This window comes from Conger conger, chromosome 8 (genome assembly GCF_963514075.1).
Source record: "Conger conger chromosome 8, fConCon1.1, whole genome shotgun sequence".
NCBI lineage: Eukaryota > Metazoa > Chordata > Actinopteri > Anguilliformes > Congridae > Conger > Conger conger.
The window spans coordinates 56,988,694-57,004,266 of NC_083767.1; the positions used below are offsets into that span (position 1 = coordinate 56,988,694).

The 15,573-nt window shown below is 47.0% G+C and overlaps 1 protein-coding gene across 4 annotated transcripts in view; it reads right to left on the reverse strand.

Moving 5' to 3' along the window:
- Positions 1-15,573, reverse strand: part of jakmip1 (janus kinase and microtubule interacting protein 1) — a 76,486-nt gene that overhangs the window by 7,172 nt on the left and 53,741 nt on the right. For 3 of the 4 annotated variants that reach the window (XM_061251122.1, XM_061251121.1, XM_061251123.1), the window contains exons 7-13: positions 13,922-14,068; positions 12,693-12,752; positions 8,018-8,146; positions 7,378-7,506; positions 6,343-6,426; positions 5,334-5,396; positions 2,973-3,639 (exon numbers count right to left, since the gene is read on the reverse strand). In XM_061251122.1, coding sequence (XP_061107106.1) covers positions 3,457-3,639; positions 5,334-5,396; positions 6,343-6,426; positions 7,378-7,506; positions 8,018-8,146; positions 12,693-12,752; positions 13,922-14,068 — 795 coding nt within the window. In that variant the 3' untranslated portion in view covers positions 2,973-3,456. Of the gene's footprint in view, positions 1-770; positions 837-1,617; positions 1,672-2,128; positions 2,231-2,972; positions 3,640-5,333; positions 5,397-6,342; positions 6,427-7,377; positions 7,507-8,017; positions 8,147-12,692; positions 12,753-13,921; positions 14,069-15,573 lie in introns of those variants that run through there. The other variant, XM_061251125.1, reaches the window with a different exon arrangement.

Genomic DNA, 15,573 nt, shown 5'->3' on the forward strand with positions numbered 1-15,573 from the left:
GGGGTCGGCAACCCTGGTCCTGGAGACCAACAGGGTGTGCTGGCTTTCGTTGTTACTTGGCATTAATTGATCAATGAAAGCCGTTGATTACACAGTTAACTCACCTCACCTGGTTTCTTGGGTCTGAATCGGTTGCTTATTTTAAGGTGGAGACGAAAGCCAGCACACCCTGCGGCTCTCCAGGACCAGGGTTGCCGACCCCTGGTCTAGAGTCTCCATTTAAATTGCTGTACATTGTAAATAACCACCCCTATATAACATTACATTAACACGGCGAGAGTGTTGTGTTGAAGCTTGATCACAGATGCATGTTTATTGCAGTATTAATAAACTTCACAGTAATGCAATGTAGGACATCTGGTGATTGAAGAGATGTGCAGAGATTAACTATGCATTCTACAACTTGTTCACTAGATGTCCCCATAACCTCTGTCAGTAACATAAAAAAACAAGCTGTCTACCACAGGTTTAAAAACATCTGTTTAAAAAAAAAAATCCTGTTAACTGCATATGCTCTACATCCTGACTCCTTAATCTCCATACCAAATAATATATTTAACAAAAATGAGAAAAGGTAGGTTGAAAGCAGCATTAAGCTCTGATTATCACGCGACGTTGGTGAACAAACCTGCATTAGAAAGACAAGGGGGGAAAAGAAATAATAAAACATGGTGTGTAAAAATAAATCTTTATTCAACACAGATGACAAACAGGGAAGGTTGTGTGGGGAAATAGATTATAATTTCATCACTTGTTAAGTGGATCGCTACCTTTTCACAGAGAGAAAGCACTGTCCCGGCCTGTATCACCGCCACCTGCTCCTCATTTCGCAGGTTCTTGTGGGAAGCAGAGAGAGAAAACGTTTTTACTCAAGAGAATGAAAGGACGGTCCAGGTTAGACTCCAGAAACCTGCTCAGAATTATGTAAACACATAAGAGCCAACCACTGGATACTGAGGAACCCAACTTCTCCAAAGCATTAGCAGAACTGCATTAGTAGAACTTTTTTTTTATCAAGTAGTGAGGCTTAGCTGCTTTGTAAGGTGCCACCAGAATTAAAGAAGCATACATAAACTTGCTCTCAACTCTAGCTTGGTAAGGTGTACCATTGCAGAAAGACTCATTACGTTACATTACATTACATTATTGGCATTTGGCAGATGCTCTTATCCAGAGAGACGTACAGTTGATTAGACAAAGCAGGAGACAATCCTCCCCTGGAGCAATGCAGGGTTAAGGGCCTTGCTGAAGGGCCCAATGGCTGTGCGGATCTTATTGTGGCTACACTGGGATTAGAACCACCAACCTTGTGTGTCCCAGTCATGTACCTTAACCACTACGCTACAGGCCGCCCATGTTGTGCTTTGTTTATGAAAAGGTCTACCTGGATGGGGGTTTGTGTGCTACCATCAGGAATCAGACTTTTTGCTTTATATTTTGCTTATATTATATTTTGCTTTTTTGCAAAACAGCAGGCGTCCCAGGATTTAAATTAGAAAGCTGTTGTTCCTCCTCCATGGTCCTGTCGCCCTAAGCTGACATGCAGCTTTTCTAACACTAAATACTGCATCTCATCATGCTTCTGGTAACTGTGAAAACCTGAGAATAAACACTTACCCCATTGTCTCCCAGGATGTCTAGTTTCTTCATAAGCTCAGGGATGACTACATCCTAAACAAAAGACACTCTTGCTTTTTTTAACATGTTATGGTCCCACATTAAGTACAGTAAGTTCCTCAAAGAACAATACAAGCCTGTTATCCCACTTGGGGTTCAAACCAGAAACTGTTCGGTTACAAGTTGTTCCCAAACTACAGTGTTGCACTGCCACCATGAAGGTACTACGTCTTTGAATGCATTGCCGCCAAGCTTTACTGATTTATCGGACCATTAAACTCATTACAAAAGCACGAACGTATAGAAGGCGGTACAGTCCGCACCACCTACACTATGGAACATGGTCCTTTACACCACAGACATAGATGTGGGCAGGTGCACAACATGGCCACTAGATGACAGTGAACTAACACTGGCTTATGCTAATATGGAGAGGGTTACACTACCAGAATGCAGTCACAAAAAAAAACACTGTGGGGTAGGAGTATAACGGAGGGGGAAAGTGCCCTACCATGATGCCCTCCTGGTGGCAGTGCAGCTGCAGCGCGCTGCCGTTGTTCTCGGCGAAGGCCGCGATGTGCAGGTTGAACGCTGGGGACCGGCGCTCCCTCTCCTACGGAGGAAAGCGTTCCCAAAATGAACTGCCGCCCTCGCGCCTCATCCGATTCCGATTCCACAAAACTGTGCGGTGCCTCTTAGATAAAGGGGTACAATGAGCGGTAGAAGGTTCTGAGCTGGCAGAAGTGCGGTGGGACTGCGGCGGATCTCCAGAGGACGTGGAGCACAGTTACGGCACTGCGGCCGCAAAAGGCGTAATGAAATCAGACATAGCTTCTGCCAGTTATCTCTCAGAGACCAATCGTCCCCAAGTCTAAAAGCAGACCACGTAGCACAGTTTCGACACAGATGATGAAATGGCACAAACAAAAAGCCGGGTTACACTGTACGATCACGGAAATGCGGTTGGCGAAACAAAATAGATGGAATATGAGTAAGGAGTTAGTTGACGCTGGAACATGCACGCAATCGTCTCAAAGGGTACTTACATGAATCAGAAAGCATGCGAAGGATCTGTCGAAATGAACCAGGTGAGGGGGTGGGGACTTTTTTAAAGGGTGGGTTGCAAACCAATTGAATGGAATAAAACATGAGAAGGAAACCAAAAATAACAGGGTTCTTGAAAAAATAATGTTGCCACGACGACTGATACGAATTCCACCAATCCCTCTTTGTTTTGTCATCTATACTTTAATGGGACTGTACAAGAAGATCACTTGCGATATGTGACATGCAACATGTTTCATATGTAAACATAATAATGCAGGTGCACAAATAAAATGTCAATATGTGTCCGTCAACCTGTGTACAAAGGATTTATTGATTTATAAACTTGCCATTGGGATTTTTTTTTGCATTGTGGAGTTCAATATACAGTCATATAATAATGTGCATTCAACTTAAATAAAACCGCATGCAGGAAGCACAGACCAAAATGAACAATGAGGTGGGTAAACAAGTTGATAGATAAACAAATTTTATTCACATGAAAATTATATTCACCTTATTTATAATAAAAATGTACATCTTTCAATTAAAAAAATAGCCACAAAATTAGACACACGTTGACATTAAGGCAGTAAAATACACTCGATGGACCGCTAACAAAGTTCCAGTGATGCACACATGAGAATGCGCGCGCGTGTGTGTGTGCGCGTGTGTGTGAGTGTGTGTGCATGTGTGTGCGTGTGTGTGTGTGTGTGAGTGTGTGTGTGCATGCGTGTGTGTGTGTGTGTGTGTGAGAGTGTGTGTGTGTGTGTGTGTGTGTGTGTGCTGTTTTCATCACTGTATGCAGGTTCCGAGTTTGGACTGGAACCCCACATCGGTCCCGTTGGGTAGTTTGGGAATGGGGATGGAGTCTCTTACTTCCAGCTCCAGGACCCGGAACTCTAAGAGTTCGTTCTGGTCCCGGGCGTCCTGCACCTCCGTCAGCAGACGGCCTTCATCCCGCTCCATCTTCCTGATCTGAGCAACAGAGGGAGGAGACTGTACTGAGACCGGCCTGTCAGCACGCAGGGAGCAGAGCGGCCATTCTGAGCCATTACAACACGAGAGAGGGAGGGAGGGAGGGAGGGAGGGACACAGAGTGAGATGGGGGAGTGAGGGATATAGAGTTGGATGGAGAGAGGGAGGAAGGGTAGGAGAGATGGAGGAGGGAGGGATAGTGATTGGGATAAGATAAGATATACTTCATTAAACCCCATGGGGTAATGTGTCCTCTGCATTTGACCCATCTTAACTACCTAGGAGCAGTGGGCAGCCACAGTGCCGGGGGACCAGCTCCAGTTCTGAGGCCAGTGCCTGGGTCAAGGGCAACGGCAGGACCACACCTAACCTGACACGCATGTCTTTGAGTGCGGGAGGAAACCGGAGTAAACCCACGCGAACACGGGGAGAACACGCTAGCACAGGGAAGACATGCGAACTCCACGCAGAGAGTGTCTGGCCTGCCAGGATTGGAACCCAAAACCTCCTTCCTGGAGGGCAACAGCGCTAACCACTACGTCATCACGCAGCCCCAATGGAGAGAGGGAGGGAGGGAGGGAGCAGGTAAGCGGTTTAAAAACACAAGAAGAGGAGAAAGAGAATGGGAAGACAGAAAAGACAGGAAAGAGGGAAGGGGAGGGAGAGAGGGGGATAAATGGAGCAAAAGAGGGAGAGATGAGGGGGAAGGGCTCCGTGACCTTATTAACTCCCTTGATAGTAATCAGCACAGCGCATCGCAAACGCCTGCCTGACTTTGAGCCAAGCTCAGGCAGCTGACACTGCAGTGCAAAGGCTTGAAAACAGGGCGACTGCAGGACTGAACAGGTTAATGCAGCAAGAGTCTGCTTTCTGCTGCATGTATTATGAGCCTAATGTATATACAGGCACATTTTTAAACAGATGTATCTCACTTTTAATGCCCTTCCGCTGCGCTGCGCCACACTGCTGCACAATTAACAAACGGCCTACTGGGAACAATAAAGTTTGTTCAGGGAGTGGCGCATTGATTGGCCGGTTGATTTATGGTTGGAAACGTGGTTATGGTTAAGTTTGCAGGGAGAGACGGCACTCAGCCTTTCTTGGACTCATCTGAGCGCCGCTGTTGAGCACGTCAAACTCGCCTGATGAATCTGCTCAACACGGAGGCAGTGAGGAGTTCCGGTGTCTGCCGCAGTCCCTTAAAGGTTTGAGGGCCAGCCGAAGAGCCTCGTCAACAAACCTTTCTGTTTTGAGGCCTAAATTAAGAACCCCCGAAACAAGCGGTTTTGGTTCTGAGGCCTAATTTAAGAACCTCATACACATGCCGTTTACTTCTGAAGCCTAATTTATTAATCCAGTAAACAAACCTTTTATCTTCTGTTAACTGTTAACCCAATTAACAGACCATACGTTCTTGAGGCCTAATGTAAGAATGTTGAAAACCAACCTTAGGGTTTTGAAGCGTAATTCAAGAACCCCACAAACAGACTCACTAATAAAACTATATTTTCATTGTTTCACTATATCTCAAGGTCTGCACCAATTTCCCATTGTAGTTCCATCAATTTAAAACATAAATCACATTTCACATTTTTGTAATCACAAGTGAACGTTAACTGACCAGTTGAGATGTCTGAGAGTATTCCAGGGACAGAGATCCAAAGAGAAAACGAGAGGGTCGAAAGGGGAAGTACCTTCTCCAAGAGATCCTGGTTACTTCTGATGAGGTATTGCTTTTCTTCTATCCATTTGGAGTCCTGTAACCAGAACGCAGACGGTATCAGTTCACACACAGTACCGCATTAAACACAGCACAAGGCCTGAGACGTACTTCACACAACACTTTACACAGATTAACATTATCTCTGTAACTCACTTTGGCATTTTAACCATTTCTATAAGAAATGCATGAAGAAATAACAATGCACACAGCAAAATGGAGGGAGTCATGAAAGGATTAAACATACAAAAAATATGACCTGACAGAACTGAATGTTATTGATCCAGTGCAGCATACTGTATGCAGAGATGAGTCAATCAGCTTTATTATACAAAACATACTTTCATACAGAAAGCCAGAGCCATGCAGAAGTGTGATAGCAGTGTGTAGGTGAAAGGGCTCAGCCAATGAATGGGAACCATGAAGAAAAAAAACAAAAACATACACAGGCAGCAAGCCAACTGGATGATGAACAAACAATATGCACAAACAAAATTGACAGAAATGCACCATTTTGCTCACAACTACAACAATAAACCAATAACTGCATGTCAATACTTGGTAAATCAATCATTTAGTAATGCCACAAGCAACAAATATATTCACTGCACACTGTAATTGCTCTGCCACTGCCATTCTTATTTTTGATTAAGAAATCAAATCAATGTGTGTCATGGCAATGAACAAACCCATATGATTTTAAATGAACTGCCTTTCCTTTTCCTGCAGAAATCAGTACAATACAGTATAATACTGTATGTATGTAGGATGACACGATGGGGCTGTCAAAAAACCGTGCAGAATGAGGAGAATGACCTAGCGATAAAGCACAGCCCTGCTGACAAAAACAGCTCACGCTACGTTTTGAAACAGCTGGAAAGCTGGTTGACCAGTTCAACCTGGTCATAGCTGCATTTTACACCAGGAAATAGCGCCTTTTTCTCCCCGCCTCTTTTTCTGCCCCCATCTTGTTTTCGGGTTACCTGCCCCCGCTCCACCAGGGACTTCTCCAGGTCCTCGATCTTGGCCTGGCAGCGCGTCAGGTCTGTCTGCAGCTGCTCCCGCGTCTGTGGGCGTACCGAACACAGCAGATCAACCACACCTCCATGTCCTCAAGCCCCGCCACCACAACCGTCCAACAGTGATAACTCTGAGACCCTTGCCTAAGAAATGCGTCCCTGAAACTGTACCTATAGCACGCCAGCCAGCTGGATCGTATAGCATTGAGGATTCAGGAAATCTTTCTTGTCAAGACAACAACCACCCACTCACAGCCCAAACACCTCAATAAGGTATCATACTCAGGCACCAGGGAATACACCCGAGCAACAGGAACCGCACAGCCCTGCCCCAGTGACAGGATTAATTGGGACTAAAAGTCAAATCCTGCTGAGTTGCACAATCGTAAACATCATTACAGAGGGAGAATGAGCCACAGACAGGATGGGGGACTGTGTGCTATCTGCAAATTAAATCAAGGCTGACAGCATGCTGATCCCCAACACAGAGTAATGACTGTGCAGCTTCGGTGATGTGAGTGCTTCTCAATACAATTCACTATACACATTCACACACACAGGTGCATATACAGACAGACACACACACACACACACACACACACACACACACACACAGACACAGACACAGGTGCATATACAGACACAGGTACACACACACACACACACACACACACACACACACACAGACACAGGTACATACACACACACACACTCACACACACATGTACACACACACACACACGTACATGCACACACATGTACATACCATACACACACACACACACACACACACACACACATAGACACACACAAACACATTCGTACATGTACACACACACACACACACACACACACACGTACATGCACACACATGTACATACCATACACACACGCACACACACACACACACACACACACACGCGCGCAGTGTTCAGTGGTGTGATGAACTCTGCGGTCTGAATGAGGAGAACTGGACTCTGGGCTGATGGTGCCCCTCACCCTGGCCTCTCGCTCGGCGTCCAGCGTTCCTCCAACCTGCTCCTGGAGGAGGGCGTAGGCCCGCTGCAGGGCCTGGTACTCTCGCGTCAGCTGCCGAAAACGCAGCTCCGACTCCTCCCGCGAAATGCCCTGCAACAGAACAGGAAACGGAGGAAGACCCCGTGAGACAAGACCCATCGCACGCTCCCTCAACACTGAGACAACTCTCACCATTCAGGTCCAGTCAACCACCTTATATTTCTACACTTTACCCATGTAGCAAACTCTCTTATCACAGGTCACAATCTTCTACATACACTATGTGTATAGCTGACTGATGCATTTCAGGTTACCCACGCTGAAGGGCATAACGACAAAGCCCCATCTTGGATTTAAATCTACCTAGCAACAACCTCACAATAACAAGCCCAGTGCCCTTAGCATTATGCTGCACTGCTACTCTGTACGTGAGTAATGGCAGTGTCATCAACTAAACTCAGCACCTCAGAAAATATACAGAGGGGGTTAGATAAGAAATAAACAAGTGATTCCATGCCCACCATTGAAATTTTTTAATGACATGTACATGTTTCTGGCGGCACGGATGGTGCAGTGAGTGGATGGATGTACATGTTTGTTTATGAGAGAGCGGGGGTCTCACCTCCTCAAGGTCCTCTTCTGGTGTGGCGGGGGTCCGGTCCGTGCGGTCAGTGGTGTACGACGTCAGGGACGAGGTCTCGGAATCCACCGACTCCTCGTCAAATCCAAAATATGTCTCCACAACATGCCTCTGCAGATGCGAGAAGAGGAAGTGTCACTCACAGTCATTCACAGGAAGTGACCCGTAGAGGAGAAGATAACGCCTCTAGCCATTAGGATGGACCAACATAAGCATGTGGAACGAGGTCAGATTCAGCATACGGGGTCACTGAATGCCCGATTGGACAGAGCAGGTGTAGGTTAAATGTCAAAGGTCATGAGAAGAAGTAACAGTCTGGTTGATAAGGGGACGGGTGGGATTCAGACAACAATGAGGAGGGATAATACATGATGTGATATCTTATAAATAAACTAAATGCATCTCATTTTTTTATTTGGTTAGAAACCAGCGATAAGAAGCTGAAGTAAACCTGCGCTCTAGCGGCCCTGTGGTTATAGATCGCCCCATCTGATTTTCCCAACTCAGCCACTCAAAGGGACCACTGCATACTCTGCTCATTACTGGCATCACACTGCCTCAGGCCACAAACAACAGAAAAAGCCAAATGAGGCTTTAATGCAGTCTAACTGGAACGATGTACACAGACAGACAGGCACTCACACCTGTTACCCCCTATGGCAGGGGTCGGCAACCCTGGTCCTGGAGAGCCGCAGGGTGTGCTGGCTTTCGTTGTTACTTGGCATTAATTGATCAATGAAAGCCGTTGATTGCACAGTTAACTCACCTCACCTGGTTTCTTGGGTCTGAATCGGTTGCTTATTTTAAGGTGGAGACGAAAGCCAGGACACCCTGCGGCTCTCCGGGACCAGGGTTGCCGACCCCTGCCCTATGGCGATGGCCAACTGAAGTCAATTAAATTAAAATCCCTGTTTCCTGAACGGTGCAGCAGACGGAAGTGCTCAGATACTTCTGATTCTTTGATACCGTCGCGTGGAAAACCTTTCATAAAACATACTGCAAGTGCCCACGCAAGAGGAGAACAAAAGAAGGTGAATTATTCTGAACGCACATTGAGTCTCAAACACAGGATGCTCACGCTGGTTTTGCTACTTTACACCGCAGGTAAATAAACCTGAACATTTAAACAGCAGCAGGCATCCAGCAGCTCGACGTGCTCGGCTGACCCTCACAGGGGACCGGGGTTTGCTGGCGGTTGGGCTAAAGCTCCCGGGAGGTAATTTACTAAGGAAAGAGGACTGTGAGCCGTCATTAAACAGAGATCATGACAACAAACATGGCTTCAATCTGCCTGCTCAAGACAACAACAATTACAGCGACCTCACCTTCCCTATGACTTCACAAACTAAGCGCCCTTCATGGAAGCTCAAAATGGCAGTACACAAACCGTACAGTCTTATACACTAAGCTTCACCAACACTCTGGGAGACAACGCCAGAAACTGTTCAACAAATTCAGGTTACTCCTCCACCCGATTTGGCTGAAATTGTCAGATTTTGCCGTGTAGCATAAATGATCCGTCAGGAACCCCTGTACGGACGGAGGATGCAGGTAAATAATCAGAACTGAAGAAAAAGCTGTAAAAAGACCCAGCTGCAGTCGTTGGCGGGCTTACCATCGTGCTTATAGGTCATCTCCTGACAGCCAGAGAAGTACAAGCAGACCAGAGTGCAGAGGCAGAGGAAGGAGGAGAAGTAGAGGATGAGAAGCAGGTACTCGGTCATGCTGGGGGCGTGCGTGTGCGCGAGGGTACGCTGTGTGTGAGCGAGTGTGCTATCGGCTCAGTGCTCGGTGCGTGTGTGAATCCTCTCGACGCTTATTCCCGAGCAGCGGTGCAGTCCAGGTACAGGTGAGCTCATTCAGCCTCAAGGGGTAGAGCGCGCTAACAGTCGCACCGCCGAAGACGTCTTTCAACGGAAACGAACGCGCTTCTGTAAAGCTCAGCGCCGGTGTTCAGGTAAGTCCTGCGTGTTAAGTCTGAGAAGTGCGAGTATAAAAAGCAGAGCAAACTGAACCCTCAGATTCTGACTCCACCCCCCCAGCTCATACGGCCCCACCTCCTGTGGACCTCTCCGCAGTCGAAACCCAACTCCCCTTCTCCCCAGCAGGGAGTAGTGCTGGAAGGAGGGGTATTCCCAAACCTGGCAACCCCTTCAATTAAGGAACTCTCTCTCCCACATGCAAAAACAAACAATGGCACAAAAAGCACTCACTAGATACGCTTCAGCCCTGTGCAGCTTTTCAATGGAGAGACACTGTGTTTACAGAATGCTCAGTAGTTCAGTTATCTTAACCACCCTAAACACTGCATCCATTGAGAGATACACAGACTATTAAAGTGCTATTAAAAACACAAGAGCGGCCAGGCCAGAGGCACGCATTTTAAATGTAAAAACGAGGCATCTATAGAGGAATAAGCTGGTGGAGAAGAACACATTATAAGTGACTTATGATGATCAGCGAGAGATAATGCGCCCAAAGTGCTTCAACTTTATGCAAATAAAAAAAAAAACCATGCAAAGATATTCAGGTAAACTACCCATAAGTCTTATTTCCTCAGGTATAAATGAAGCCCAACTTTCCGAGTCACACAAACGTTCTCCTAAAACACTGAGATAATAGCGTGTAACCTGCTTTCCAGTGTGAGCCTGACACATGATGTATTTCTCTCACGCATGCCAGAGATACCAGATACTTTGAAGGACGACGTTGTTAAAAACGGCACAGCCAGTGTCGGAGAGTTCTATTAGAGCGAGAGAGACCTGACGGAGTGACTGGTGTGAGGATTTGAGTTTGGAAGTGCAAGTCACTCTCCTCCCCGCTCAGAAGTGAACGCAGCTGGCTCCATACCCAGGAGTGCAATTAGACGCATCCGCGACGCCACGCAGAACACGGTTGCTTAGTGACGGGGTGGGTGACAAGAACGGCAAGACAAAAACACACAAGCATACCTACTGACAGCCACAAAAGGCACTTATTTGAAAGGTACCCACTGGGGAACACCTGAAAGACATTTTATACACCTGACCACTTGGAAAAAATAAAAAATAAATAAACTAAGACACACACATTAACATTTACTCACACAGAGAAATGCAAACGTGTGAACATGTAAGCACACACAGAGAACCACACAGAAATGTACGTGCATACCAAAATATATCTAATAGATAATACACGCACAAACAAACACAGACCACTAAAGATGCAACCACACATTCTTTATCAGCAAGCCAGGGAGCAGGTGGACAGTGTTTGCTGGGCTTTGATATGACTAATTAAGCCCAAGGGCCATGTAATCACTTTAGTTTCCCAATCAAGCAGTCATTTAAAAAGCAGAAGAGGTAAATGTGTGTGTGTGGGAGCGAATGTGTGTGCGTGTGTGGGAGCGAATGTGTGTGTGTGTGTGAGTGTGAGTGTGTGTGTGTGTGTGTGTGAGTACGTGTGTGTGCACATGTGTGTGTGTTAGTGTGTGTGTGTGTGTGTGTGTGTGTGTGTGTGTGAGTACGTGTGTGTGTGTGTGTGCGCGTGTGTTAGTGCGTGTGTGTGTGTGTGTGTGTGAGTACGTGTGTGTGTGTGTGTGTGTGTGTGTGTGTGAGTGTGTGTGTTAGTGCGTGTGTGTGCGTGTGTGCATCAGTGTGTGTGTGTGTGTGTGTGAGTGCGTGTGTGTGTGTGTGTGCGTGTGTGTGTGTGTGTGTGTGTTAGTGCGTGTGTGTGTGTGTGTGTGTGTGCGTCAGTGTGTGCGTGAGAGCGTGCGGTGTAAGTAGGTGGAAATGGGTCTGTCAGGAGGTGAGATTACGAGTGGAAGGAAGGCAAGTTACACCCTGGTGCATGATCCACAGAGACTCACTGGAGATATTAGTCAGCCTGTTTGTCCTCGGGGGATTCAATATCCCACAATGCACTGCAAACAGATTTCTACATGGTACACGCAAAATGACCACCGCATCTTACCTGCTTGCAACCCTGTCATCAATTTATTCTTAAGTCACATTTGTGACTTCCTTAAGTGACACATTTCTATGACCAAACTCCATTAGCATTAGCACTGTAGAGTTACACACAGCAAAAATATCTCCTCTAAACTCATACAGAGGAGTCACAAATCGACCGGTCTGCCTGTACTGCTGTGCTCTCTCTGTACAAAGCTGCCTAATTCCCCGTCTCGCCGTACGAACCCCCGACTCTAGATTGACCACGGCTCTGGAACACAAACTCTGAAACCGCGTGGCACAGGTGTCAGAGTTCTACATTAATTTACATTATTGGCATTTGGCAGATGCTCTTATCCAGAGTGACGTACAGCTGATTAGACTAAGCAGGAGACAGTCCTCTCCTGGAGCAATGCAGGGTTAAGGGCCTTGCTCAAGGGCCAAACGGCTGTGCGGATCTTATTGTGGCTACACCGGTGATCGTCCCAGTCATGTACCTTAACCACTATGCTACAGGCCGCTACAGTTCTACCCACTCCTCCAGGGTGCACACAGGAGACTTGAATAAAAACATTTCCCAAGCGCCTGTTGAGTCCTGCTCGGCTCTTCACCTCGGCTGACTGAACTCCTTCAGCGGGAGGAATTTAGCTGAACAGATAAACTAAGAGAGGGGGTATGGTCTGAGGAAGGAGGGGAGAGCTTCCACACACCAGCGTTCTCCCTACCTTAGGGAGCTTCAGACCCTTTCTCTTGTTCTTTTTGGTTATCATCTGTCTCTCGCGGTCCTGAGGAGGAAAGAAAAACACCGTAAAACATTCCAGTGGGGTTTCACTGCATCCAGCCTCCTGTTAAAACGAGCTCTGTCTTTGGAATTTAGAGGGACTACGTCACTGGATTTGATTTTGACCAAACTTTATTAATTCACAGTGAACAAAGTAAATTCAAAGGCAATGCGTCCTTGGGGTTGAGGGTGGTCTGGGGGGGGGTTAAAGATTTGAATTATTATTCAAATAATTTATTCGTTTAGCAGATGCTTGTATTCAAAGTGACCTGCAGGGCCAGCAAGGCATGATGTTTAAGTGCTTATGTAAGAAAATATGGTATCCTTCTCAACAAGGTGCCCCCTAGATCCAATGGCAGATGCACCCCAGCTAACACAAGACATACCCACAATGTTAAAGCCTCGAGAAAACATTCCATTAACATCGTGAGAACTTTTTTGTGTAAGCTGGGAGCTGTGCTCAAATGTGTGTTTCCTGTATTGTTAATTGTAATACTGGGACAATATGAACAGAATTGGAAAGATATGAGGACGTGAGAAGCTTTATTCAGTCGTAACCGGCCCTGACTGGCCTGAGGCCCCTTGGTGAGTAACAGGATTCGATTTCTACAGAGAAGACATGTTTCCACAGAGCAAGACAAGTCCCCAAGTCACAGATCATTTTTTTCCCAATTCATTAACAGAATTATCAGCCTTTTTTTTTCTGCCAATAATTCATTATCTTATCTTAATTAGTCAGTCAGCCAAATTATGAAAATCAACCTTTCCTCAAGACACATTTTGATTACTAAATATTTGGAGGCCTACGCAGGCATAAAGCCTCACGGCTAAGTGCATAATTAGACCAATCAAGCTGCTGATGAATCAGGCTGACAAGACAACGAGCCCAAGAGGGGCTTTGGCAGGCCTGGGCGCGCTGTAATCCAGGGGTGGGTTCTGTGACGGGAAAATGGAGGCCTGGATCTGCTGGAGGCCTTGGGCCCTGTCCATACATCCTTGCTTGTCACTTTACTGAGCTGAAGAGATTCACTACACAAGCTTTCTGCCATATTGCTTTGGAAATTGACTCATCTCAACCCTAGAGTTGACATCTTTAAAACTGCTACAGGACGGCACCGAACAGGCCACGGTCCAGACGGCGGTTCTGACGCGGTCGGGTCGAGGTCCGCTCACCACGGTGAGCTCGTCGATGATGCAGCGCTGCTCAGCCACCTGCAGCTTGAGGAACTCGATCTCCTGCTCCTCGTGGGTTTGGCTCAGGTCATTCAGAGAGCTGGGCCTCCTCAGGGAGGGCAGAGTGTGTGAGTGCGCCTTCTCCTTCTGGTAGAGAGAGAGAGAGAGAGAGAGAGAGAGTGTGAGTGCACCTTCTCCTTCTGATAGAGAGAGAGAGAGAGAGTGTGTGAGTGCGCCTTCTCCTTCTGATAGAGAGAGAGAGAGAGTGTGTGAGTGCACCTTCTCCTTCTGATAGAGAGAGAGAGAGAGAGAGAGTGTGAGTGCGCCTTCTCCTTCTGATAGAGAGAGAGAGAGAGAGAGAGAGAGAGTGTGAGTGCGCCTTCTCCTTCTGATAGAGAGAGAGAGAGAGAGAGAGAGTGTGAGTGCACCTTCTCCTTCTGATGGAGAGAGAGAGAGAGAGAGAGAGAGAGAGTGTGTGAGTGCGCCTTCTCCTTCTGATAGAGAGAGAGAGAGAGTGTGAGTGCACCTTCTCCTTCTGATGGAGAGAGAGAGAGAGAGAGAGAGTGTGTGAGTGCGCCTTCTCCTTCTGATAGAGAGAGAGAGAGAGAGAGAGTGTGAGTGCACCTTCTCCTTCTGATAGAGAGAGAGAGAGAGAGAGAGAGAGAGAGAGAGTGTGAGTGCACCTTCTCCTTCTGATAGAGAGAGAGAGAGAGAGTGTGAGTGCACCTTCTCCTTCTGATAGAGAGAGAGAGAGAGAGAGAGAGAGTGTGAGTGCGCCTTCTCCTTCTGATGGAGAGAGAGAGAGAGAGAGAGAGTGTGAGTGCACCTTCTCCTTCTGATGGAGAGAGAGAGAGAGAGAGAGAGAGAGAGAGTGTGTGAGTGCGCCTTCTCCTTCTGATAGAGAGAGAGAGAGAGTGTGAGTGCACCTTCTCCTTCTGATGGAGAGAGAGAGAGAGAGAGAGAGTGTGTGAGTGCGCCTTCTCCTTCTGATAGAGAGAGAGAGAGAGAGAGAGTGTGAGTGCACCTTCTCCTTCTGATAGAGAGAGAGAGAGAGAGAGAGAGAGAGAGAGAGAGAGTGTGAGTGCACCTTCTCCTTCTGATTGAGAGAGAGAGAGAGAAACATAGAGTGTGAGTGCACCTTCTCCTTCTGATAGAGAGAGAGAGAGAGAGAGTGTGTGAGTGCGCCTTCTCCTTCTGATAGAGAGAGAGAGTGTGTGAGTGCGCCTTCTCCTTCTGATAGAGAGAGAGAGAGAGAGAGAGAGAGAGAGTGTGAGTGCACCTTCTCCTTCTGATAGAGAGAGAGAGAGAGAGAGTGTGAGTGCACCTTCTCCTTCTGATAGAGAGAGAGAGAGAGAAACAGAGTGTGAGTGCACCTTCTCCTTCTGATAGAGAGAGAGTGTGTGAGTGCCCCTTCTCCTTCTGATGGAGAGAGAGAGAGAGAGAGAGTGTGAGTGCACCTTCTCCTTCTGATAGAGAGAGAGTGTGAGTGCACCTTCTCCTTCTGATAGAGAGAGAGAGAGAGAGAGAGAGAGAGAGAGAGAGAGTGCACCTTCTCCTTCTGATAGAGAGAGAGTGTGAGTGCACCTTCTCCTTCTGATAGAGAGAGAGAGAGAAACATAGTGTGTGAGTGCACCTTCTCCTTCTGATAGAGA